Source organism: Triplophysa rosa, linkage group LG4 (assembly GCF_024868665.1).
Source record: "Triplophysa rosa linkage group LG4, Trosa_1v2, whole genome shotgun sequence".
NCBI lineage: Eukaryota > Metazoa > Chordata > Actinopteri > Cypriniformes > Nemacheilidae > Triplophysa > Triplophysa rosa.
This window is the reverse complement of record NC_079893.1, coordinates 15,763,613-15,790,222: the sequence shown is the minus strand read 5'-3', so window position 1 is coordinate 15,790,222 and position 26,610 is coordinate 15,763,613. Positions and strand designations below refer to the sequence as shown.

General features: G+C 42.3%; 2 protein-coding genes across 2 annotated transcripts in view; one reads left to right on the top strand and one right to left on the bottom strand.

The window, feature by feature from the left end:
• Positions 1-26,610, bottom strand: part of LOC130552579 (vacuolar protein sorting-associated protein 8 homolog) — a 52,008-nt gene that overhangs the window by 14,421 nt on the left and 10,977 nt on the right. Inside the window, exon 3 of the mRNA XM_057330930.1 lies at positions 9,529-9,618. Within this exon, the coding sequence (XP_057186913.1) occupies positions 9,529-9,618 (90 nt within the window). The remainder of the gene's footprint in view (positions 1-9,528; positions 9,619-26,610) is intronic.
• LOC130552819 (uncharacterized) lies at positions 20,682-26,324 on the top strand. The gene is made up of 6 exons (XM_057331432.1): positions 20,682-20,877; positions 21,665-22,438; positions 22,896-23,134; positions 23,628-23,697; positions 23,964-24,129; positions 24,905-26,324. The coding sequence occupies exons 1-6, from the start codon at positions 20,682-20,684 to the stop codon at positions 25,023-25,025; spliced, it is 1,566 nt and encodes a 521-aa protein (XP_057187415.1). The 3' UTR covers positions 25,026-26,324.

The window sequence follows — 26,610 nt, the reverse complement described above, 5'->3', positions numbered from 1 at the left end:
CCCACCCGCCGAAACCGTGCAGGTCCAACCCGGTCCCATTCCGCGATCAACAACAGACAACAGAGGAACAACCAGGGAAAAGTAGTAATGGCATAATTAACTTTATTCCTCTGTTGTCCGACATCGACCACAAAACAAGACCAACCAGACCAGACCCACACAGTCCCAACAAATGAAACACCCCGAACCACAACCAACAAGCCCCCCACTCCCTACAACACCCACCCAGCTACCTCCAATCAAAGTCACTGAGTGCAGCCATAACTTCAAACTGCTGTCGTGTGATGTAAGTTTAGCATTAAATACCAAGTATTGTAAATACCCATTAAGTATCATATTGACTTTAAAGTTCTTTTAATCACTTATAAAGCCTTAAACGGTTTAGCCCCTACCTACCTACATAACAGAGCTTCTACCACACTATAACCCATCACGCTCTCTAAGATCTCAAAACTCCGGACTTTTGATAACACCTAGAATAACTAAATCCACCAAAGGGGGTAGAGCTTTCTCATACGTAGCACCTAAACTCTGGAATAGCCTTCCCGATACTATTCGAGGGTCAGACACACTCTCCCAATTTAAATCTAGATTAAAGACACATCTTTTCAGCAAAGCATTCACTTAATGCAAAATATGATAAATAAACCACCGGGAGACTGCATTTGTTAGATATTATTTAATAGAATAATATTGATTGTTCTATAATCACCATGCACTGTGCTGTGTTTTACCTTTTTTGTGTTTTTCAGTTTTCCTTATTTTCTCCTGTAAAGCTGCTTTGGAACAATGCACATTGTGAAAAGCGCTATATAAATAAAATAAAATTGAATTGACCATTGCCTGGTTCATCTTCTTCCGACCTACAGACAGAAGCTTAAATCTGCCAAGCCTGTAGCAAGGACAGCAAAGAGATGGAGCAGCGAAACAGAGCGGACCTTACAATCCTGTTTCGACTGCACGGATTGGAGTGTCTTTGAAGCTGCAGCCACTGATCTGGATGAGTTAACTGACACAGTGACATCCTACATCAGCTTCTGTGAGGACATGTGTACTGCACTGAAATGGTCGAACTGATTTATATTTCTGGAGCAATTTTTTTAGATATACCTCTTCAAAGTTGACTGTGCCTGTGACATTTTCTCTTTCTCGTATTGAACTATTCTGATTGTATGTAACGTTTTGTGCATTTCTATACAAAATTATATTTATTGTTACTTCTGATATCTGTTTCTCTTGTACCTGGTATTTCTGTTATTTTTGTTCTAGGCTCTCATTTCAGCCCCTTCAGGGATACGTCTATGTAAATGTTTGAAGCTGTAAAAGCAGTCTTCGGCAGCCTCAGTCCTCGGCAGCACATCAACTGAGTGATACAACCTGATAAAGCACAAGCCTCGAGTCTCTGTCGTTGTCAGTTTCGAATCTTATGTTGTGCATTTCTATTCAAAATGATATTCTTGTGTTCATTGTCACTTCTAACTTCTCTTTCCCTTTCTGTCAATGAAAATTGGCGAATGAAATTTGCATGCCGGACTCCGCCCACAGATATCCGGGTATAAAAGGGAGACGGCATGCTTCATTCATTCACCTTTTTCTCCCGCTGTTCTCGTGGGTGCGGTGTCCTCATCGAGGACGGGGACGGACATGATGTCTGCCTGTGTTTGGGTCTCCAGCACGCTGAGGCAGCCTTCGTTGACTCATCTTGCCCGCACTGCGGGTCATTGAGACGTTGCGGTCAAGGGTGGCTGTCTTCTCTCAAGAACCAGCCACCACCTCGCATGCTTCCCGGGCCGTGACGAAAATGGCTAAGGCCATACCGTCTGCCAAGGCAAGCGGCGAGGGTGATATGGGGGCCACTGCGAGCGTAAATCCGTCAGCCAAGCACTCGCGGACCGCTCGCACCCCGTCTCGCTCGCCTCACCGTTCCCTAGCAGACGGTGCCACACCGTCTGCATCCTCATTCACGCATTCGGACACGGTGCGTGAAGAAGATGAGATGTCTATCGCAGCATCGGAGAGCGATTTGCTGGCATCTGATCCCGACGATTCCTTGCAGCTCCTCCTACATGGTTCTTGGGCTCTGAGCGCGACTCCAAGCCGCGCCCAACCCCAGTTCCGTTCTTCCCGGAGGTGCATGAGGAACTGACGAAGACGTGGAATGCCCCTTTTTCGGCTCGTACACGTCAAACCAGTTCAGTCGCTCTTTCTTCCCTTGATGGGGGGGCAGCTAGGGGTTACGTCGAAGTGCCCCAGGTGGAACGTGCAGTTGCGGTGCACCTGTGCCAGCAGGCGGCGTCCACTTGGAGAGGTCGACCGAAACTCCCATCCAAAGCATGTAGGACTTCGGTATCACTGGTGTTGAAGGCCTACACTGCTGCGGGCCAAGCTGCCTCCTCTCTCCACGCCATGGCCATCCTGCAGGTCCACCAGGCCAAGGCGTTGAAAGAGAACCACGAGGGTAAGACCGACCCAGGGTTAACGCAGGAACTCCGCACCGCCACCGACCTCGCCCTACGGGTGACCAAGGTGACCGAGCGGGCCCTGGGTCGGGCGATGTCCACTCTTGTGGTCCAGGAGAGGCATCTCTGGCTTAACCTTGTGCAGATGAGCGACGCCGAGAAAGTCCGCTTTCTCGACGCGCCCATTGCGCAGGGTGGGCTGTTTGGTGACACTGTCGAGGACTTCGCTCAGCAGTTCTCAGCAGTGAAGAAGCAGACGGAGGCGATCAGCCACATCCTGCCCCGCCATGACTCGGCCGCCCACAGGCCTTCGAGATCCCGTGCGGCACCTGCTCCCCAGCAGCCCCGGCCCTCTTCGACACCAGCTCCGGCCCCGGCACTCCCTACCCAGGCGGCACCCCGGAGAAGGACATCGAAGAGGAGACCGTCACCCCGTCAGCAACCTTCAAGGAAGAAGCGACCCTGATGGGAAGACCCCTGGGAGGTTGACACCATCGGGCCCGACCCCAGCCGTGCCATCGCTGGTCGGTCGATCTGGGATGGTTCCTGCCCCGTCCCAACATCAGCTAGGCCTCTTCGGGGGCCTAGTGCCCACTTTCTCACAAAAAGAGTTTCCAATCTCCCTGGGTGTTTCTCACAGCCGCTCTCACCCTCTGTCAGACGGTGTTCGGCAACTCGACGTTGCGTCTTGGCGAGGCGCAACATCGAATGTACATTGCAGCCCTCAGCACTCTCAAATCGACAGCCAGGCAAAACAGCAGAGCCAGTCTCCTCCCCGGGGGTCCACCCCCGTCGAGAGACCGGCATTGCCAGCCATCGACCCACCCCCCGGAGGGTCGATGAAGCAGATTGTACCCTTAGTACCCCTGTCAGGGTCCCTGGGAGCTTGGCTCGAGCTTCCCATACCGTCACGGTGGCTGAGGGAAATGATCCGTCTCGGCTATGCGATCCAATTCGCCAGAAACCCGCCCAAGTTTCGGGGCATCCTCTCTACCTCAGTCAGAGGTCAGGATGCTCCCGTACTACGGGTCGAGGTCGCCACCCTTCTGGCGATCGAGCCCGTCCCTCTAGCCGAGATGTCCAACGTGTTTTACAGCCCGTACTTCATCGTCCCCAAAAAGGGCAGGGGGATGCGCCCCATCCTAGATCTGCGTACCCTGAACAGGCACCTGCACAAGCTGCCGTTCAGGTTGCTCACGCAGAAGCGCATCCTGACATCTGTCAGATGTCAGGATTGGTTCATGGCAATCGACCTCAAGGACGCTTACTTTCATGTCTCGATTCTCCCTCGTCATCGCCCGTTCCTACGGTTCGCTTTCGAGGGTCAGACATATCAGTACAGAGTCCTCCCTTTAGGTCTGTCCCTGTCCCCATGAGTCTTTACGAAGATCGTGGAAGCCGCCCTCTCTCCCCTCAAGGAGAGGGGTGTGCGGGTATTGAACTATCTCGATGACTGACTTATCTTGGCACACTCGCGAGATCTGTTGTGTACACACAGGGACCTGGTGCTCCGGCACCTATATCGACTGGGACTACAGGTCTCCCCTGTGCAGAGCATCCTCTATCTTTGTATGGAACTCAACTCTGTCACCATGACAGCGTGTCTGACCACAGAAAGCGCCCAGTCAGTGTTGAACTGCCTGAAACATTTCAAGCAGTCAGCGGTCCCACTGAAACAATTTCAGAGGTTCCTGGGACACATGGCATCCTCGGCGGCGGTGATACCCCTCGGGGTGATGCACATGAGACCGCTCCAATACTGGCTACAGAGTCGAGTTGCCTGGAGAGTGTGGCACACCGGCAGCAGGCGGCTGGTGATTACGCCTCTCTGCCAACACCCTTTGGTCTTCCATGACCTTCCTTCGAACAGGGGTCCCCCTGGGGCAGGTTACGAGGCATGTCGTGGTAACGACGGACGCCTCCCTGCAGGGCTGGGGTGCAGTGTGCAACGGGCACGCAGTGTCAGGGCTATGGACGGGCCCCCGCCTGCGATAGCATATCAAGTGCCTAGAGTTGTGGACCATGCTACTCGCACTGATGCGGCTGCAGCCTCTCGTGCAGGGCAAGCACGTGCTGGTCCAGGTGGACAGCACTACCGCAGTAGCGTATATCAACCGCCAGAGTGGCGTTCGCTCACTGCAGTTAACACGACTCACCCGACGCCTCCTCCTGTGGAGTCAGCAGGTGACCTGCTCCCTGCGTGCCATGTATATCCCAGGCGACCTGAACCAGACAGCCGACGCGCTCTCTCGTCAGTCGACGCCTCGCGGAGAGTGGCAACTCCACCCCCGCGCAGTCCAGCTCATTTGGGTGCAGTTCGGGCAGGCTCAGGTAGACCTGTTCACCTCCCTCGAAACCACCCATTGCCCGCTTTGGTACTCCCTGACCGAGGGACCCCTCGGCACGGATGCCCTAGCGCACAGCTGGCCGCGGGACAAGCGGAAATACGCCTTCCCCCCAGTGAGCCTCATTGCACAGACCCTGTGCAAGGTCAGGGAAGACGAGCATCAAGTGTTACTCATTGCACCACACTGGCCCAACCGGACTTGGTTCTTGGAGCTAATGCTCTTGACGACAGTTCCCCCTGGCCGATTCCCCTGACGAAGGACCTGCTTTCCCAGGGGAAGGGCACATTATGGCATCCCAGGCCAGACCTCTGGAACCTCCATGTCTGGCCCCTGGACGGGATGAGGAGATCCTGAGCGGTCTGACCCCGGCAGTGGTAGAGACCATATCTCAGGCAAGGGCCCAGCCACTAGGCGACTGTACGCCTACAAGTGGCGCCTCTTCTTGTCCTGGTGCGCTTCTCGAGGAGAAGACCCACAGAGTTGTGTGATCGGGACCGTGCTGTCCTTCCTACAAGAGAGACTCGAGACTAACCTCTCCCCATCCACACTGAAAGTGTATGTAGCCACCATTGTATGTAGCCGCTCATGAAAGTGTATGTAGCCGCTCATCACAACTCAGTTGCTGGAAAGTCTCTAGGACAGCACGACCTGGTCATTAGCTTCCTAAGGGGCGCGAGGAGGCGGAATCCGCCTCGTCCGCCCTCCATACCCTCTTGAGACCTGGATGTGGCCCTGACGGGACTCACCAGGCCCCCCTTCGAGCCCCTAGGGGATGCCGCTCTTCCTCATCTCTCGATGAAGACGGTTCTCCTGATGGCGCTCGCCTCCATCAAGAGGGTAGGGGACCTACAGGCATTCTCCGTGTCCCCTGACTGCCTAGAATTCGGACCCAGGGATTCTCACGTTATCCTGAGACCTTGGCCCGGCTACGTGCCAAGAGTTCCCACCGCTCCCTTTCGGGACCAGGTGGTGAATTTACAGGCGCTCCCCACCGGGGAGGAAGACTGCGCCTTTACTTAGACCGCACACAGAGCTTCAGGAGCTCGGATCAGCTCTTTGTCTGTTTCGGAGGTCAGCAGAAGGGGAGAGCTGTCTCCAAGCAGAGGTTGTCGCACTGGATTGTGGACGCTGTCACGACGGCCTTCCAATCCCAAAATCGCCCGTGCCCACTCGCAGTGAGAGCTCACTCCACCCGGGGTATAGCCTCCGCGTGGGCACTGGCACGCGGCGCCTCTCTCACAGACATATGCAGAGCTGCGGGTTGGGCTACACCCAAAACCTTCGCGAGGTTCTACAACCTCCGCGTAGAACCGGTGTCAGCCCGCGTCCTGCATGGCAACATGTAGGACCGGCAACCGGTAGGGTGTACGCCTATGAGCGTACTAATTCAGCCTCCATTCTTTCCCCACTGGGCGAAGAACAGGCACTCCATCCATCACTAAGCAAGCACCTCCTGCGGGTGGGCTGGGCAGAGCAGCCCTGCCCCTTAGGCCGGGTATCACCTGAGTTGTTCGCTACATAGCTCTAACCGGACCTAGTGCTACCAGAAGTTGCAACCCCCAACAGGGCGGTTCCGTCTGATGTATCCTCATGCTGGTTCCCACCTTGGTAACCCATGACCTTCCCTAGGTGGACCTCCATCTCGCGGTTAACTCCTTCAGTCCGCACTTCTTCCCATGAGATCTCCCCTAACGGTGAGACAATGTTGGTATCTCCACTAAACTCCTCCCTACGGTAGGAAGTGGTCTCTGTAGCGCATCCCCCGCTTGAGGAAGTAGCGCTTACCCAGTGACCTTACGGCTTCTCGCTGTTAGAGAAACAAGGCCGCCGCCTGTGAGGCCGAAGGCAGGGGCCATCCCACCTTTCAAGTAAAGTTCTGGGACCCCCTACCTACCCACTGGTAGGTTACAATTTCACGGTAGCGCTCACGGCTGACACGCCCAGGCCAGTCACTGTCGCTTCGCTAGAGATTGTGACAGGGCACAGTGTTGTGGCGTTTTCCATAGGAATCCCATCTGTCGGTTCGACACAACGTCGAGAGACCGACAGAAAGGGAACGTCTTAGTTACGGATGTAACCTCAGTTCCCTGATGGAGGGAACGAGACGTTGTGTCCTTCTTGCCACAACATGTGCTGCCCACTGCAGCTGTCTTGAGAGGTCTCAGGGTCCTCAGAACAAAGGTGAATGAATGAAGTACGCCGTCTCCCTTTTATACCCGGATATCCGGGGGCGGAGTCCGGCATGCAAATTTCATTCGCCAATTTTTATTGGCCTTTTCTAAGTAGTCGGAAGCGATTGGTTCTCAAGGACAAACCCCATCTGTCGGTTCGACACAACGTCTCGTTCCCTCCATCAGGGAACTGAGGTTACATCCGTAACCATGACGTTCTCTTGTACTCTGCATTTCTGTCATTTTTGCTCTCATTTCAGCATTGGCCCATATCAATACTTGCATCTCTAAAAGCTCTCCTTCAGGAGCCAGTTTGCACTGTGTCAACTGAATGGCACAACCTGAAAAAAGTGCACGCCTCGAGACTTCAAGGTCATGTGATCGCCTTTGGGGGCTTGGCCCCATATTGCTGCTTGCAGCTATATTTCCAGTTATTTTTGTTAAAACTTCAAACATTTGCTCTCCTCCAAGTTGATATTAAGCATTTAAATTATCCTTTCAGTTACCGTGTACAAATCTCAACAATGGTGACAATCATCAAATTAATTCAGATAAACAGATCAACTGCAATGCATGCTGGGAGTCATGCATTTGATGATTGATGTCTAATTGAGTCAGCAATTTATTGAACAGAAAATAGAGTATTTTCTGTTCATTGATTGAAGTATAGAAGTACTAATTTAATGTCACACTGTACTAGCATACAATATTCAGACATTCAAACAATTTAAGAGTTTATTTCCAAAATGATGTTTTTATATTGTGCATTCAAATGAATATTAATCAAACGGTTTGTTTTGATTTAAGCCATAATAACTCAAAAATACAGCTAGCAAACACAATGAAACATGATAACATAATAAAAAACATGATTTTTGACTATTTTTAAAAATAGAGTTATCTCATTTTGGAAACAAATCAATTATTTAGATAACCACACAATGATTACAATAACTGTCACCTGATCCTAATGGATTATGGTTTTCATTGCCTCAACAAACGTATTTTAATACACTATTATAACAGACAATGAAATCTTAACATTAAAACACAATAGTCAAGAGCCCAACTAAAGCAAACACGGATCACAATAACGCAGATTTGTTGAAATTTATCAATTTTGATTTGAACCAAGCCATAAGTATAATTTGAGAAAAACTAATAAAATTGCTTGTAGCGAGTTGAAGTAATGTATGTTTGTCCAAAAATTTTGTAAGTTAAAGATTTTTTTTAAGTTGGTCCAAAGTTTCATTTTTTTCAGTTTACATAATTTTTTATCATCTGCTCTTGTTGCTTCTTCAATTAATATAAACCAAATTCATTTTTCAAATGCTTTTAACTCTTTCCCCGCCATTGACGAGTTATCTCGTCATTTAAAAAAAACGTTCCCCGCCAAATACGAGTTATTACGGCAATCGGTGTTTGTACTGTTGTACAGCAGGTGGCACTGTTACACACCTTTGGAAAAAGTACAGAATCTCTGAACCTAGAATGTATATATTTTATCTGTTTTTAATGATTGTTCTGAGTCTAATCTGAGTGGAGTCTTTGACCAAAAAATGTTAATTATCTCAGCTGTTTAATCAAAGTGATGCATTTTTGTAGAAACCTACCCACATCTAAGGGGTGATAAAAAAGAACAAATGAAGATAGAAGAATACGGTTTCTTTTGTTTAAAAGCAGAGACTCTGTTCTTTCATTAGATATATTGTTTGTCCATAAATTAATTACAGAAAATGTACTGTGAGCCATCAAAATTTAGTGAAAATGTTAAAAACCGCTGGCGGTGGCTGGCAACTTTTTTTTTTAAAGGCTGGCGGGGAAAGAGTTAAATTTATCTCATTTGATGATGATCATTTCAAAAAGTTAGTTGGCACAGTGGCAGAAGTGGCCTGGCTATGACCCCTAGGGCCCGCTCGTGTTGCCGGCACTAGTACGGGGGCTACTTGCTAACAGCTTAGCTTCAATTAAATGTCTTCTGTATCAGTAGTCACAGGTAATTGTAGATTATCCTTGATATTTTTTAGAGGTGACAATTGGCTGAATCTGTTTTGAAAAGTTGCCATGTAAAAGCGACCAAAATTAAAAGAATTTAAGCCCCGTTTCACAACAAGACAAACATTTACTTTCTAAAAACAAAAGATGTGAAAAGATGGGTTTCAAATGCAAATTTTTCTGCAAACATGAAATATCCTTTACATCAGAGGAAAGTAGGCACACCCTGGCTCTTCACTCAGTGCACAGTTAACATGATAGGCAAGAAGAAGCTATAATCACAGGAAAACGCTTTTACATGTTTTTTTGATACTCAAAGCTTTTTTAAGTTTTAAGTGATATAATTATTGACTACAGGGGGAATTTAAAAAGTCCAAGTAATACAATTCCACACAGATGGAGGTAGATTCTGAATTTTTGGTTTCAGCCTATAATTTTCATTTCGGTGCATCACTAATTTAAAACGAACATACAAAATCACATTCATAACCAAATAAAATGAAATGTTGCACATCATAAAAACAGTTTCCCTTCTGGGGTGTGATGAGCTCTAACCTGTAGCAGCAGTTCAAAGGCTCCATGTAAATCCCCCTTCTTCTCCAGCAGATAGGCTGTAGCCTCATGCAGCTTGTGTTTCTCTGTTATCTGTAATTAGACAGTTAAGACAGTTATGACTGTCAATCGTGTTGCAGCCGAATTGAAGATTATAGAAGTTATCTTCTACATGATGCAAATAATCATTAATCATGAAAGGGTATTTCTTCAAATAGAAGCACATTTTTTTATTTTAAAAATATAAAAAATATATATATAATAATACAAAATATCATAATTTTAAAACAACCTAAATAACCTGAATAAATGGTCAAATAAATATATAAGAATGATATTCAAATTAAAAGGATATATACATTTTACACAGATTAGGACCGCAATCAATTATGCAGCTGAGCCATCATTCCACTATGAAATTGCGATTGAAAATGCGCCCAATGGAAACAAATCCCAACCATGTATCCCAACCAAAAACTAATAAATAAACAAACATATGTGTATGACTATTTATAATTTTTAAAAGTTGAATCTAAGCAGTCATGACATGGTAAACAAAAGGGGTCAGAGATGATCATTGAGAGTTTAAAAGTTAAACCACTTTTGGAACAAATGTAACCTTCTTAATTTGTGTCCTGCAAAATATTTGTGCCCTATATTTGTAGTTTGCACAGTCGAACACACATCTTGGTAGTTGGCATAGCATCATTTAAAGTGAGTTACTTGTATGTTACAGTATCAACACTTCAATTTCAGGGTCCAACGACTGACAGTACTCTTTAAGAAAATATATTTTCCTCTAAATTATAAACTATATGAACTAGCAATATATTAAATCATTTAATATACATTTGGAAATACATAGAATGGTAATTAAAATAATATATACAATATATGGAATAATAAATAAATAATTGCCACTTTACATATATTAAGAAAAAGAAGCACTTTTATTATGTAATATTATGCATTATATATCTTTGTTTTTTAATAGGGGGATTTTTTAATCGATTATAAATCTGCATTAAAGGCAGTTTAACAACAGGTAACCACTTTGCTTAATTTTTATTTGCTGTTACTTTTGTTACTCTATGTTCATTTGTATGCAAAGAATGACAACTGTACTACAATAGAACGAAATTGTTTACAAGATATTTGTTTTCAAAATACTCCAGACTGATGCACTTAACTTTAAAATGTACATTTTTTTACTAGGAAGAAGATTCAAATATCAATCAGCTGGTGTTGTAATTTTAATTCTCGCAATGATTTGTGCAATGTTTTGAATACGCTTAAGAGATATCCTCTATAGTATTGCTTTAAATGTATGTATTTTTATGTACATGACATGTTTCTGTGTGTTGTGCACACTGTGCCCCCCTTAAAAAAAGTGGGGGCATGACACCCCTGAGAACATTTCATGGATAGAAAAAAACTGCCACAACTGGGGGGAACAGAGCATGTTCCGCACAAAATAGACTTTCTACCAAATGTTTACACCATAATGATAGGTCAGATGTATTCAATATTTGTTTTATAAAACTTTTTAAAGCATTTTTATCTTTTTAAAACATAGTTTTGCACACTTATTTGTCTCATAACGGACCATATTCCTTATGAATCGGCACATGAAAATAAAATAACTATTTTATGTTCTGTGAAGAGCCATTGCTTTCTCTATTTGTTGGGCATTTTTGCTTCTGGTTTGTACATTTAAATTCAAAGAAAAAATATAAACAGATGGATCAATATATTTGTAATGAATACATTCTCTCAGACTTTCTATTTCAAGTTTCGACTGAAAATGTCAAATCAATAACCTGGAATTGCCCATATACTAATTTTTAGTTACTTTCAAGTATATTTGCATCAATCTGAAAATGTGTAAAAAAGGTTTCATTTGTTTTAAATGTAGAGCAAAACAACTGCAAATAAAACACAAAAAGGATTCAGCAGATGTGGGAGCTAAATACATTTTGAAGACAAAATAGGTTAAAAGAGTATGCTGGAAATGAGCTTATATAGTAGCTTCTTTATTAACAAAATATGAAGTGCTATGCACAAGCTATATTGACTGACCAGGTGACAATGCCAAGCTAAACTACAAAGTTTGCTTTGTCTTGCTTCCCTGTTCCCACATCTCAGACCCAAACACATAAAGCAGGGCTAGTCAACTGGCAGCCTGTGGGCCAAATGCAGCCCGCCAATCATCTTTACCTGGCCCGCATTAATATTTCAAATAAGTGAAGAGACTTTAAGAACTGTGTGCTTTAAGAAATGCACATCTTGAGACACCACATCTTTGTTGTTTTTGTTATTTTGTTCATTATGTATAGTTTAAACGGCTATATTTACAAAAAACAGCTGTTCGTCTCTGGATGCAATATGTGTGTGCATGTTTCAAAATATGACCTACAAGTAACAACAACAAAAACAGTATAAAAGGAACAAAATGCAATAAATAACAAAAAAAATAATAACAAAGGAAATGAAGATATGGTAAAAATAACAGGTCCGCATCCTATTTATGATGCTCTCATCATTCCCGAAGGATGGCGGCCCTCTTGTACTCTTTGGGGACTTCAACATCCACCTGGAGAAACCCTATGTTTCTGACTTCCACACCCTCACCGCCTCGTTCGACCTCACGCGCCTCTCCATAGCCGGTACTCACAGATCAGGAAACCAGCTTGATCTCATCTACACCCGTATCTGCTCCACAGATAACATTAAAGTCACACCTCTTCACATTTCTGACCACTTCTTCATCACTTTCAACATGCTCCTTCCTACATGCACTACACCTACACCACCACCCATTTATTTTAGACGGAACCTTCGCTCTCTCTCTCCCCTAGAACCCTCTCTGCTAAAATGACATCCTCTCTTCTCCAACTTTGCATCTCTAGATGTTGACACTGCCACCGACACCTTATGCTCAACACTTACATCCTGTCTAGATAACCTTTGTCCTCTGTCCTCCAGACCAGCTCGCGACACCCCCTCCTGCCCTTGGCTCTCTGACATCCTCTATGAACAACGGAGTACACTCAGGGCTGCTGAAAGGAAATGGTGCAAGACTAAGAATCCTGCTGACCTAAGGGACTACCAGTCACTACTCTCCTCTTTCTCTGCTAGTGTTACCACAGCTAAAACATCTTTCTATACCACCAAGGTGAGCAATGCACCTAACACTCAGCAGCTTTTCAAGACATTTAACTCTCTTCTTTGCCCCCCTCCTCCCCCGCCCACTTCATCTTTGACAGCGGAAGACATCACTGTATTTTTCACTGAGAAAAAAATCATCCATCAGCAAACAATTCTCAGCACCTCAGACCTCGGTACACACTACCCTCACTTCAAACATTAAACTCTCCTCTTTCGCCCCACTGACTGACACTGAAGTCACCAGACTGCTCTCCATCCACCCCACCACCTGTCCCCTTAACCCAATCCCCTCCCATCTCCTTCAGGCCATAACCAGCACACTCACACCTGCACTACACACATCATCAACACCTCCATGCTCACCGGCACTTTTCCATCGACATTCAAACAGGCCCAGGTCACGCCCCACTTAAGAAACCCACATTGGACCCCTCTACTACCGACAGTTACAGACCTGTCTCTCTCCTCCCATTTTTTTCAAAAACACTTGAAAGGGAAGTTTTCAACCAGGTGTCTTCCTACCTATCCCAGAACAAACTACTGGATGACAAGCAGTCTGGCTTCAAAACAAACCACTCCACTGAGACTGCACTGCTATTGGTCACATAAGCACTGCGGCTAGTCAAGGTGGAATCTAAATCCTCTGTCCTGACAGTGTTTGACACTGTCAATCACCAGATACTGCTAGCAACCATGTCATCTCTAGGAATCTCAGGCACCCCTCTCTGCTGTAAATCCTACCTCTCCGGCAGATCCTTCAGGTTGTCATGGAGGGGCTCGCTGTCCACTGCTCACCACAAGATCACTGGGGTCCCTCGGGGGTCGGTGCTTGGACCGCTGCTTTTTTCTATCTACACGACATCCTTGGGACCCATCATACGGGCACACGGCTTCTCGTATCACGGTTATGCTGACGACACCAAGATCTACATCTCGTTTCACCCAGACGATACCACTGTAGCAGCTCGCATTACAGCCTGCCTAGAAGACATCTCAGCTTGGTTGAAAGAGCATCACCTCCAGCTGAACTCTGCCAAGACAGAACTACTCGTGTTTACGGCACACCCCACGATGCAACACGATCTCACCATCCAACTTGGCAATACCACAATCACTCCTTGCAAAACAGCCAGGAACCTCGGAGACATATTTGATGAACAGCTGTCCTTCAATGATCACATTGCAAAGACGATGCGGTCATGCCGGTATGCCTTATTCAACATTAGAAAGGTTAGACTCTATCTCACTGAGCATGCGGCACAACTCCTTGTCCAGGCTCTGGTAATCTCAAGGTTGGACTACTGCAATGCTCTCCTTGCTGGTCTTCTTGCAAAGGCTATCAAACCACTCCAGCTGGTTCAGAACGCAGCAGCACGCCTCGTCTTCCAACAGCCCAAAAGGGCTCATGTGACACCCCTTTTCATCTCTCTCCACTGGCTACCGGATGAAGCCCGTATCAGATTAAAATCACTAATGCTTGCCTACAGGACTATCACTGGATCTGCACCGGCATACTTTCACACCCTTTTACACTCCTACACCCCATCAAGAACCCTGCGTTCAGCAAACAAGCGGAGTCTTATATTGCCTTCTCATAAGGGCAGTAAAGCGCTTTCCCGCTCATTCTCCTTCACAACTCCTTCCTGGTGGAACATTCTTCCTAACTCAGTCAGGTCAACCACATCTCTCACAACATTCAAAAAACTACTTAAAACCCATCTCTTCAGTGAATACTGAAGACAAATGACAAAAAATAAATAAAATAAAATAAAAAATAACACACTAACCCTCTCTCTATCTCTCAACAGGTATTGGTCTAGCTTTTGCTGAAACTAGTAACTTTGTATTAGCACCTATTGTATTATTGCTCCTGTATGACATATAGCTTATTGCTCCCTGAACTCTCTGTATGTCACTTTGGATAAAAGCGTCTGCTAAATGACTAAATGTAAATGTTGTACTTTTGGAATCTGGCCCTCAAAGAAAAGTAGTTGAAGACCCATGACATAAAGTATGAAGATGTAGTAGGGTGACGTATGGCCCTGGTTGCTCATTGGCTGGTGTCATGAAGATCTGTGGACCAATCAGGGTGCCTCTCACATTGTATAAAAGCTCTAGGGTGAAGAGTAGAAGAGTATTCTACTCTCAGCCAGTCTTCTCTCATTGTTCCAAGGTTACCACAGCGAGCAGGATGCAGTTCATGGCCTGACCTGATGGTAGAGCGGAGAATGGGAAGCGGCAACCTGACAAGAGCTGAGATGATAGAGCTGGATAAAGAAGGACGCGGTCACCTGACATGTCTTCACCACAAAACTTCAAATGCTATTAGATTATTAATGATAATCTTAAACTACAATTTATTTTATTATTAAGTTTATTTATTTTATTTAGCCTTGTTGTGCAAGTTCTCTGGAGCTTGTGCAGAGGCAGCAGCTTTTGCCAGAGGGGAACTGGAATCCCCTGGTTGGGCCTGGGTTCTCCTGAGGTTTTTTTTCTCGATTAGAGTTTTGGGTTCCTCGCCACCGTTTGCATACTGTTTTTGCACTATCTGCCTGACCGGGGGGGCTGCTTTAGAATCTTAAAGTTTTACTTAATTAATATTGCATATAGGAATTTATAGTCTGTTATATTTGACCTGTGCTTCTCTCTCCTTTATCTTAAATGTGTGCTCTCACTGAGCGTGTGTGTGTGTGTGTGTGTGTGTGTGTGTGTGTGTGTGTGTGTGTGCGTACTTGTCTGTGTACGTGTGTGTGTGTGTGTGCGTGTGCATCCGTGTGTGTGTGTCTATGTCTATGTGTGTTAGTACGTGTGCATATTGTGTGTGTGGAGTGTTTTGTATGTGGGTATGTCTGTCTTCTGTGTTTTCAACTTTTTCTTGTTTTTGCAGGTACAACTTTAATTGTTTTGCTTATAGTCAATATGTCTTATGTACAGCTGCTTTGTAACAATGAAAATTGTAAAAAGCGCTATATAAATAAAATTGAGAGGGTAACATTCACTTTTACTAAAATTCAATTTGTACCCAGAAAAAGCACCAAATCTCCTCAAAGCATGGATCACATGTGGGGCGCTTGGAACAGGGTCCGATACATACAGTAATAAATCATCTTTTTGAGTGTAATAGACAAGGGCTCTATGGCCAGGGCAAATAGCAGTGGACTGATAGGACAGCCTTGACGGGTGCCTCTTGACAGCTGAAAATACTGAGAGCGCCTACCATTTGTAATTACTGAGGCTTTGGGTAAAGTATATAAGATTTTAATCCATGAGATGAAATTAGGACCATAACCAAATTTCTTTAAACATGTAAATAAATATCCCCATTCTACCCTATCAAAGGCTTTCTCTGCATAAAGCGCGATAACCACCTCGGGGACCGCACTGGAGAGTGAATAATATTTAATAGCCGGCGGATATTTGTAAATGAATGACGCCCCAAAATAAAACCAGTCTGGTCAGCAGAGATCACATAGTGGCTTCTAAGCGTAAGGCAAGGGCCTTGGCCAAGATCTTCACGTCACAGTTTAGGAGGGAGATGGGTCGATATGAGCCGCATTCTGTGTTATCGTTACCTGGCTTAAGCAATAGGGTAATTGATGCTTCAGTCAGTGTCTCTGGAAGAGATCCACGTGATAAAGAGTCATTAAACATATCAGTAAAATTGTAGATAATTTACTAGAGAACTTTTTATAGAACTCTATAGGGTACCCATCAGGGCCAGGCGCCTTGCCATTTTGCATTGCCTTAATTGCATTAATGATTTCTATACATTTTAGTTGGAGCTCAGTCTCAGCCCTATGTCTTGCTTTTATAGAAGGAGCTTGGAGATTTTTGAAATAACATTCCATGTCAGAGCTGTCATTTGTTATCTCTGACGTATACAGATTTGAGTAAAATGAGGTGAATGTTTCGTTAATTTCCTCTGGGTCGATAGTTAGTTCACCATCATCTTTACGAATTTGTGGAATCTGTTGAGACACGGCGCGGCACTTAAGTTGGTGTGCTAATAGCCGTCCAGGTTTGTCGCCATGCTCATAGACATCCCCCCGTGATTTTAATAGGAGACGTTCCATCTTTTCAGTTGATGACAAATTATATTGTGTTTGAAGGTCCAGCTTCTTTTTAAATAATTCAGGGGAGGGAGAGATAAAGTACTGAGAGTCCACCATAGCTATTGCTTTAATGAGCTCCTCTTGTTTTATTCTTTTCATCTTATTTGTTCTAGCAGAATACGCTATAATCTCACCCCTGATTACTGCTTTTAATGTTTCCCACAAAAGAGAGGGGGAAGTGTCATCTTTTTTGTTGGAATCTATAAAATCATCTATTCTTTGGGATATCATTTCACAAAAAGTCTTATCAGCCAAAAGATTTCTGTCTAATTTCCCCAAGAGGGGCGTTCTAATTTGTAAGAAGAGAATGCAAGGTCTAAAATTACAGGGGAGTGATCTGATTCAACTATAGTTGAGTATTCAGTGTTTGTGACAAAGGGGAGAAGAGTATGGTCAATAAAAAAATAATCTATCCTACTATACAAGTGATGTACAGAGGAAAAAAAAGAAAAGGATTTGCTTTGTGGAAATAAAAAACGCCAGGGGTCAACACCTCCTATCTGGTCCATAAAGGCTGATAATAGCTTGGCCTTTTTAGACAGGTTTGTAGATTTAGAATTGGAACGGTCTAATACTGGATTTATTACACAGTTTAAATCACCACCAAATATCAATCGATGTGAATTCAAATCTGGAATTAATGAAATTATTTTCCCCATAAATTTATCATCATCCCAATTTGGGGCATAGATATTAAACAAAACCACAGGCTTATGGTAGAGAAGCCCAGAAACCATTACAAATCATCCTTGTGGGTCTGAGGTGACAGTGGTTGCACTAAACTGCACTGTAAAAATTTTCCAGGATTTCACAAGATGTAACTGTGAAATTTTACAATAAATTAGATTATTGGCACTTCACAAGCTGTAGCTGTGATATTTTACCGTATAATACACTATTCAGACTTTTATTGTGAAAATAATGCAGGTGGGACATTTACCGGAAGCTACAGTAAATTACGTCTTTTGCTCATGCGTCTGGGCTTTCGCAGCTGCTACCACGGATAAAGCGGTAAGTGATTAATTGTCACATTATGTTAAATGACCGTTTTCATCTGATAGTTCATGTAATTTTACAGTTTTAACCAAATTATTGTTAGTTACATGTTCTGTTGTCACGTTGTTAGCAGTTAAAGTACTCCGGTAACTAAACAAGAAATGAGCAGACGTCGGTTGTAATGTCTGTAAATTCTCGGGTTTTTTACTGCATGGAGAATTTAGAAGCAGCTGCCTCCGTGAAGTTGCATGCTTCATCTAATATTCAACATAAAAATTGTTAGATATTTGCATTAAAAACTCCCAATCACACAAGTGTAACTTTTAACTGCAGTTACAGCATTACACTGAAGAGGTGGCGCTGTATCGTCGTAAGCACGATGAACGCTGACTAAACTTTAGACGGCGAAAAGATCTCCAATATATCACCCTAATAGCGGTTTCGTAGCTGTTCAGGTAAACAGTTTAGATAACATCTACATATGTATATAGGTAACGTGGCATGCCAACAGTATAATGTTTTAAGCATTACAATGCGACTTCACGAGGGGATGAGTGCAGGTAAAACTAAGACAGACAACATGCTTATGAATACAGTGTTTTGACCTATTTTGAGTACAAGTAATATTTGTAACTATTTTTTGTAAGGGATTAATATGACTTATTATATAAATTTGCGAATTATATAGTTATATATCAAGTAAAGGATTATGATGTAACATAATTTTCTATTTTAATAAGCAGGAAAATATAGCTTTGTTTGGCAATATGGTACTGTACATAAAGATGACAGTAAGAGTGACGGGTACAAAGGTACCCAGACAGCAAGCTAACAGGTCCAAACCATTGAATCAATGTTAAAAATGGTTGATTTGTCAATGTTAATTTCATTGAATCAATATCACTTTTGCACCTGCTATTAATATGACATCAGCCATAATACTGATTAAATATCACACTAAAGTGCTTCACAACTTACACACATTAATGCCACAACACAATCAAAAGTTTTTAATTGCCTGACATCACAATACACAATTGTGTATTGTGTCTGTAACTGCACAAAAAGTTTAATATAGTATAGTTCACTCAAAAAAATTCTTCACTCAAAGGTTCTCTCAGGAATTCTGTTATCACTCTCTGACATTTGCTCAGATTTTTGCCCCGATTTTCAGTCTGGAGTTGTTGCAGAAAGTCTGCGCCAGTCTGCAGATTCTATTACGTATTGTTTTCAATGAAAATGTTAATAAAGTTGGCAAGTGTATGAAGTATAGTTAAAAAATAAAAATGTGTACAGATTTTAAAAGTAATGTAGTGATCACCCCCTAGGAGGTTGCTTTGATTCAGATCAGTATGTGTGTAACATTGGTTTTGCTCTTTGTCACAACAGTGTTTTCTCATTCCTTATAGGTTCTCACCACAGCATTTTTCTGTGGTTATAAGGTAAGATATGGTAGGTATTGTGACCATTTTTGTGACTGAGAAATTACAGTGTTGTGGATTAGGACAAATGTAGCATAAATTAATCACAAATTACTAATGTTAGCAGCTCCCTCTTTGCTGTTTTCTCAACTCTGGCAGAGAATTCCACTTTCCTGCTAAAATTAGCCCTGACCATAATCAAACACACCTGAACAAGATTAATCAAGCTCATTATGCAACTGCACAGATTGACCTATGTTTGACATTAAAGCACTGCAAGAGCAAATCTACAAATAATGTTCGCAGCACTGCATTAAGTTCTTTAGTAAGCTTCTTCATTTGTGTTTTATTAGGGTCAGGGCTAATTTCATTGAGACTTGAGAACCACTGGTGTATATATTGGCCATGACTTTTTATGTGCCTCAGTAATGTTTAGTTATTCTTGTGTGTGATCCTAATTTGTTTACTTGGCGTTGTTAGGGGAGACTGCTAGCTATATCCAAAATCCCAGCATTGTTAGTTTTAAATCACTGTTAGCTTGATATTTCTTTTGCAACTAAATAGAACAATGTTCATCTGTAAATTCAGGTTGTGTGAGCATGTGTCTCAGACTGTTGTTGAGTTTATTTTGCACGCAAAACTGCATAGCAACCCTAACTATAAGTACCATTGTGGTGTGCTTGAATGCACTCAGAAATATCGCAAAGCAAATGTTTTGAGGTCTCGTATGTATAGAAAGCATAAAGGGCTTGGCTCAATTGTGAAACATAGCAAGCAATTTGAAACTCCCTTAAAATGTGTGGCTCCGTTTTGTACAGTTACAAGCTCACCTTAAGCTGAATCAGTCATTTCTTTCTGAACCTTGTCCTATACACAGGGGCATTGTCATGTTGGAAAAGAAAAGGGCCCTTTTCCAAACTGTTGCTATAAAATTAGAAGCACACAATTCCATAGAATATCATTATATCCTATAACATTAAGATTGGTACCCACGGAAATTAATAAAGTAGTCAAACCTGTTTATTAAAAGGGGGTGACCCAATACTTTTGGCAATATAGTGTAGGTAGCTGGATTCAATGTAATGAGAAAAATGCACACCCAGTTTGTGAACTTGATGGGTGTGCTTTTCGAGCCCACAGGATGTCCTTTGCTACATTTTTTCTATGTTCTCTAGTACATGTTCTTATCACAGTGATCCCAAGAAAAGGAAAAATAGTTGATTGTGAAATTGTGCTTAGTTTAAAAAAAGTCATTTATCATTCATTACATGGCCAATTTAAGTATTTTATAGTCTGTTTACAAGTTAAGATGTAAAAATGCATTATATAGTCATAGACAGTATGACAGAAAGGTGTTGTCCAGTCTGTTACAGTAAAAAAACTCAAAGTAGTGTATAAGACCATAGTCAATTGACAAATGAAATTGTTTTCATGTATGCCCAAACTTTCTATTTAGAAAATGGATGATGTAAGGGTGAAAGATTTGGTGTTGTCATTCTTACCGGGCCTCTCTCACGAAACTCTGACTTCATTGCTGAATGGGTTGCAAGAGCTTGGTGTGGAAAACAAGGAAGACCTTGCATTGGTACAAGAAAGAGATCTAGAGCAATACCTTCGACCTATTCAGTGTCGAAAGTTACTGAATGGCTTTCAAGGTAACTATTTTGATATTGTACCATGTTAAAGTGGAATAACTTAAACTTGAATTGATGGGGCAGTTGTGGGGCAGTTGTGGCCTAATGGTTAGAGAGTCGGACTCATGACCAGAAGGTTGCCGGTTTGATTCCCAGGGCCGGCGGGTAACAACTGAGGAGCCCTTGAGCAAGGCACCTTACCCCTACTTGCTCCCCGAGCGCTGCAGTGATAGCTGCCCACTGCTCTGGGGGTACGTGTGGTCACCACTTGCTGTGCGTGTGTTCACTACTCTCTGGATGGGTTAAATGCAGAGGTCACATTTCATTGCCTTGTACTTGTACATGTGCAGTGACAATAAATTGAATCTAAATCTAAAATCTAAAGTTAATTCATATACATAGAGTGCATAAAATCAAGGTCAATAATATTTTCGAAGAAGCCCATAAATGCATGTGCAAATGTATAACATGTAACTTTTTTTTACAGTTTATGTGGCAGTTTTTTTTATTTTGGCAGTTTATTTATGTGTTATTTATTATAGGTTGTGCAACAAATGGGACAAATGGGAGTATGTGGCATTTTATTGATACTACTATTCTTATCATTATTGGGATATCAGGTTGTTTTTCTATCAATAACATATTTTGTACTCACAAAGTTACAGTAGGTGAGAAGCCTATAGTTGCTTGAAAGATGAAGCCAATCTGTTTACCAAATATGGCATGCAGCGGCAAAATATAGTCATTCTTTTCCCTCCCGGTAGGATTTTTTCATTCTCCATGTATTATTCTGTTGTCATATTTGTAGGACTTGCAGTAGGTCAACTGGATCTGGTTCCTGTCACCTCTTCAGCTCACGCCCCCAGCTCCTCGAACACTCCTTGCACCATACCTGCCACCTCTCCATGCACTCAAGAACCAGTTTCCTCTCCCTCTTTTCAGCTTGGCAGACCATGGCATGCAGACTTCCAGGTCAACTGGGCTAGAATGCCAGCAGCAATTCGAAGGGCAATAGCAAATAAAACAAGACCATCACCAGGCGATAGAAAAGATATGGTGAAGGCAGTGGTGGATCAGATGTTGGAGCATGAACCTAACCCAACCAGAGCAATTTGTCACAGTGTTGTTCGAAGCATTATAAGGAGCCATCCAGAATGTTTTGCTGATGTGGCAAAAAATGGAGACGTCCTTGGAGATGGTTGTTATTCTCTTCTGCAGCAAATTAAAACTAGGGTGGAGTATAAAAACAGGAACAATACTCTTGGGAGACGACGCAGGGAGAGAAGGCCACGAAGTGAGGTTCCAGATGAAGGCAGAGCGATGCAAAGAGGCCCTGTAGATCAGTATGGCTGTGTAAGATGGGGTCCTTTAGAAATTCCTCCTGGTGAAACTGAGGCATCATTGGATGGCATCAAACGTCAGCTCCTTGACATCTATTCAAAGGAAGGCATGAGTGGTGCTGAGAGAGCTGATCCTCTGATGGAGAAGACCTATGTCATCCAGCGACGCTATCTTAATAGTGTGCCTCCACCAACCATTGCAGTGTTAAAGGAGGAATGGCCTTTTCTCTTTTCACCAAGAGGTTTTTTTCCTAAATTTTGATTTTGTGAAGCACAAGGCTCATGCCATTAGCCGAATATAGTCTTAATCCAAAAAGTAAAATGCGAATTTGATTCAGAAACCTTCCAAGGCACACTGTAAAAGTTCCCTTATTTTACATGGTGTATTTTTACACAGACCACTGTGTTTCAACCAACACAGGTCACTGTGTAATAAGTGGAAAAAGAACTCAAGATAACTGCACCGTATCTGGGATATTTTTGTCTGGGGGAGGGGTGGAGACATGTCATCTATCTTAATATGCAGTCTATGGTCGCAATGTGTTTGTTTTAAAATACATATTTTAAAGAGGCCACTATGATTGTTGATTCTGATTGGTTGAGCTGTGTTGTAAACTGTTATCAAATACCCCAAAATACACAGCATTACATAAGTATCGCTGCTCAACTGTATGTGTCTATGTCTGTGTTGCTTTCCAGGTTTTTTTTCACACTTCACTCTCTTGACTGATATCCCCATCCTTACCAAGTTTCGAGAGGCCCTGGATAGAAAAGGCAACACTATTATGAGGTTCTGCCAGGAGGTCAAGTGTCATCAAAGGGTGAAAAGTGTTTTGACTTGTTTTGAACCCGAGGATTCAGAGAAGGCAGCGTGCATTCTTCTCCTTGTGATGGCATACTTCAAAGAGCCCAAGGATGCCATTGTGCTTGAAGTTGATGTAAGTATAGATTAATTGTCGCATTAGGCATTTTGTTTGTTGTAAACTGTAAATGAACTTTTGAACACACAATCATCCACTTTCACACACTGAAGACACATGGCAAGGACAGTTTAACTTGTGGTCTGGGTAAAACCAGGATCAAACCACTAACCTTCCAGTTGGCTGATGACCTGCTTTACCACTAAGCCCTGTTTGTACAAATGCACTGTCATGTTGTCTTTTTAGATATATGGTCTATGTTGCTGTCCTGTATCTGCATTTTTATAGTCGTAGCTGAGACTTATAGCTGAAATGCTTGGTGAGTGTACAGTGAATACATTACACAAAGTCATAATCACAATCTAAACTGTACCAAAGGGGTACAGGGATAATTGATGGGGTCAAGGGATGGTTTGTGCACAGATTTTGACTCTTTGGTACCATATGTTGTACATATTATTAACTATAGTCTTATTCTACACTTAATCTATTGATTTATTACTTTTTGCAGACTTGTGCCACAGCCACTGACATTAAAAGTACTATCACCCTAACAAGTACTCCTCGCTTGATTGTCCAAGGTAATGTTGATGTCTAAATGAGTAGTTTCTTGTAGGAACTGTTGTTTTCTTCTAAGAGTTCCTAAACTAAAAAAGAAACTATTTCTGGTTTATTTGGCAACCCAGCACTGGGTAAATATTAGACAGAACAAATGCTGGGTAATTTTGACCCAGTTTGTTTTATACATTAACCCATTTACTGGATTGTTTTTTGATATAGTGCTGTGTGAAATATCCTGATATTCAAGATTTGTCAGGCATGATGACTATATATGGTTTCGTTTCAGGTAACACAACAAGGCCAAGGGCATGGATGTTGTCTTTGGATGGTGAAGTAGTTGTGGGACCTCATCCAGACTTCACAACTGGTCTGTGTGCTATTTTTGCCAGCTACTACAATTTAAATTTACAGTATGCTGAAGATGCTGCTTGCACTCTGGAATTTATTCAAAGGTAGTGTCTACAATTATATTGTAATTGAGTGCTTGTTTTTTATTTGGTGGGTTAAACCAGGAAAGTTTGGATGTGTTGTGCAGAACGACAGCAGTTACAATGTTATTTAAATGGTTGCAGTTTAACAGAACCACAGTAATGTCACCTTGCTCAAACTGAGATAACTTCAGTTTTGCTCTCAACAGAATAAGAGACTCTGAATTATGAGCATGAACTACAAACATCATGTGTGATATTATCAACTCTATTTACTACACTAAACACTGTACACAGTATTTTAACATACACAAATATACAGGTGAATCTCACAAATTAGATTGCCATGGACAAGTTCTTTATATTTTGTATTTTTATTCCAAAAAAAGTAAATTTGATTATAAATTTATTACACAAACAGTGAAATATTTCAAGAGTTTTTTGTTTTATTTCTGATGGTTACAAGTTACAGCTCAGTATCCCAAAATATTTTCTCAAAGATCAAATATTATTTCCAAAAAAGTATTCTCTTGAACATTCGGCATGGGTTGCTATTGCCACCATAGTTGTGTTTTTGCCTCAAGGTGTTAACTTGTTAGTTTGGTAGTAACAGTCCCTGGTGATTAGCTTGCCTGTTAAAGGAGAGGCTTACAATTATATTGAAAGAAAAGTAACTAATTATTGTGTGTCTGATTTGGCGCAGTCATTACACCACTGAAGATGGTGACTGAGGACTGAAACCTTTTTCATCCCATTTGGATGAAACTAACAGCTTTTCTCTCTGCTTTTTTGTTTATAGGTGCTTTCTGGGCATAAATCCAGAGGCTGGCACAAAGTCAAAGAGGCATAAAGGGCAAATAAACCAGCAAGTTTGTACATTTATAAGAAAACTCATTGATTTCGAATGGATGACAGAGTAAGCAGTCAAAACCAACCTAATACCGGCATGGTCAAGCTTTTGTTAAGTTATGTTGTTTGGTTTTTCAGTTAGATTCTAGCTGAACATATTCTTGGTTCAGCCTGTCTTGGTTTCATAAAGAGTCATGATCTGTGTGTCATAGCTGAAATATTTAGAGAAACTGTATTAAAATAAATAATATGTCAAACTGTTTCTGCTTGTTTACTTTAAAACAGGTTCTCGGTCTTCTCAGTGTTATTCTGTATTGATGGGCTATCAGATAAAAATCATATTTTTAAGTGTAAATTAAAAGCACATTATTGGCTGCTGAGGTATAGCCGTGAATTGTCATGAGTGTGTAATTGGTTCACTTTACACTGTAATTCTGCAGCTGGCCAACTGGTGAATCACAGATATTTAATTTTAAGATTTTAGCTAATCTGATCCTTATCTGGCACTTACTGTTCAGTTAAAAACCATCACTTTCACAGCAGCCACTGCAACCTCACAATAAACGGACAGACATTTATTCACGGTTTAGTATAATAATTGTACAACACTGAACTGCTAAATAACAGTAGTGTGACAGACAGGAACTTTAACTTCACAGTTAATTAAACTAGTTTCACTGGAGCATTCTATGAAATCACAGTAATACAATGGCATACATACTGTGAGGGCACAGTACACAACAGTTAATTTACAACTCTTTACTGCAAACATGACACAGTGAGTTACTGTGAAAGCAACCAGAAGCCGGTAATTTACTGTGAAGTCACATACTGCAGCATACTGTGAAAGTCATGCAACCAGAAGCTAGTAATTTACTGTGAAGTTACATACTGCAGTATACTGTGAAAGTCATGCAACCAGAAGCCAGAAATACACTGTGAAGTTACGGTCAAACATTTTACAGTGTGGATTCTTTTATGAATCAATATGGCTGTTCCACAAGTTTTAGAGTTGAGATTGGAATGGAATACATTCCCCACCCAACCTTTTATAAGTCTTGACTTGATCTTCAACCAGTAGATGAGTTTCCTGTAGAAATGCAACATCACATTTTAAGTATTTTAGGTGATTAGATATTCTGGCACTTTTAACAGGCCCATTTAAACCTTTTACATTCCAGCTAATGAATCGTATAGCAGCCCTCTTTGCATCAGTACCATCTATCATGTTTAACTATAAAAAATAAAAATGAAAAGAATAGTAAGGAGAAATAAGTTAGAGCAATGATTGTAATAAAGTACACAGTTATGTTTGTTTCTTAAGTGAACAAAGGTGAACATTTGTTGCAAAAATTTAGTGGTGTCCTTTTCCCTATCCCATACCCAGAACATAAACAGAACTAGAACTAAGCCTATACTTGTCCTTTTCCCAGAGGCAAGCTGCAGGCTAAACACTATTTCCAAAAACTTCCGGCGATACATTCCTCTTGACACTTTTGCCCAGGAAGTCTCCCAGTGATTATGATATGTTAAAAAAAAAAAAAAAAAGATGACTAAGTAATACAACACCTGTAGAACAACCGAGCATATATGAAAACGTGCACACAACAACAGCATATAACATAAATATTGAAAAGCGACATAAGCGGTCAGTAC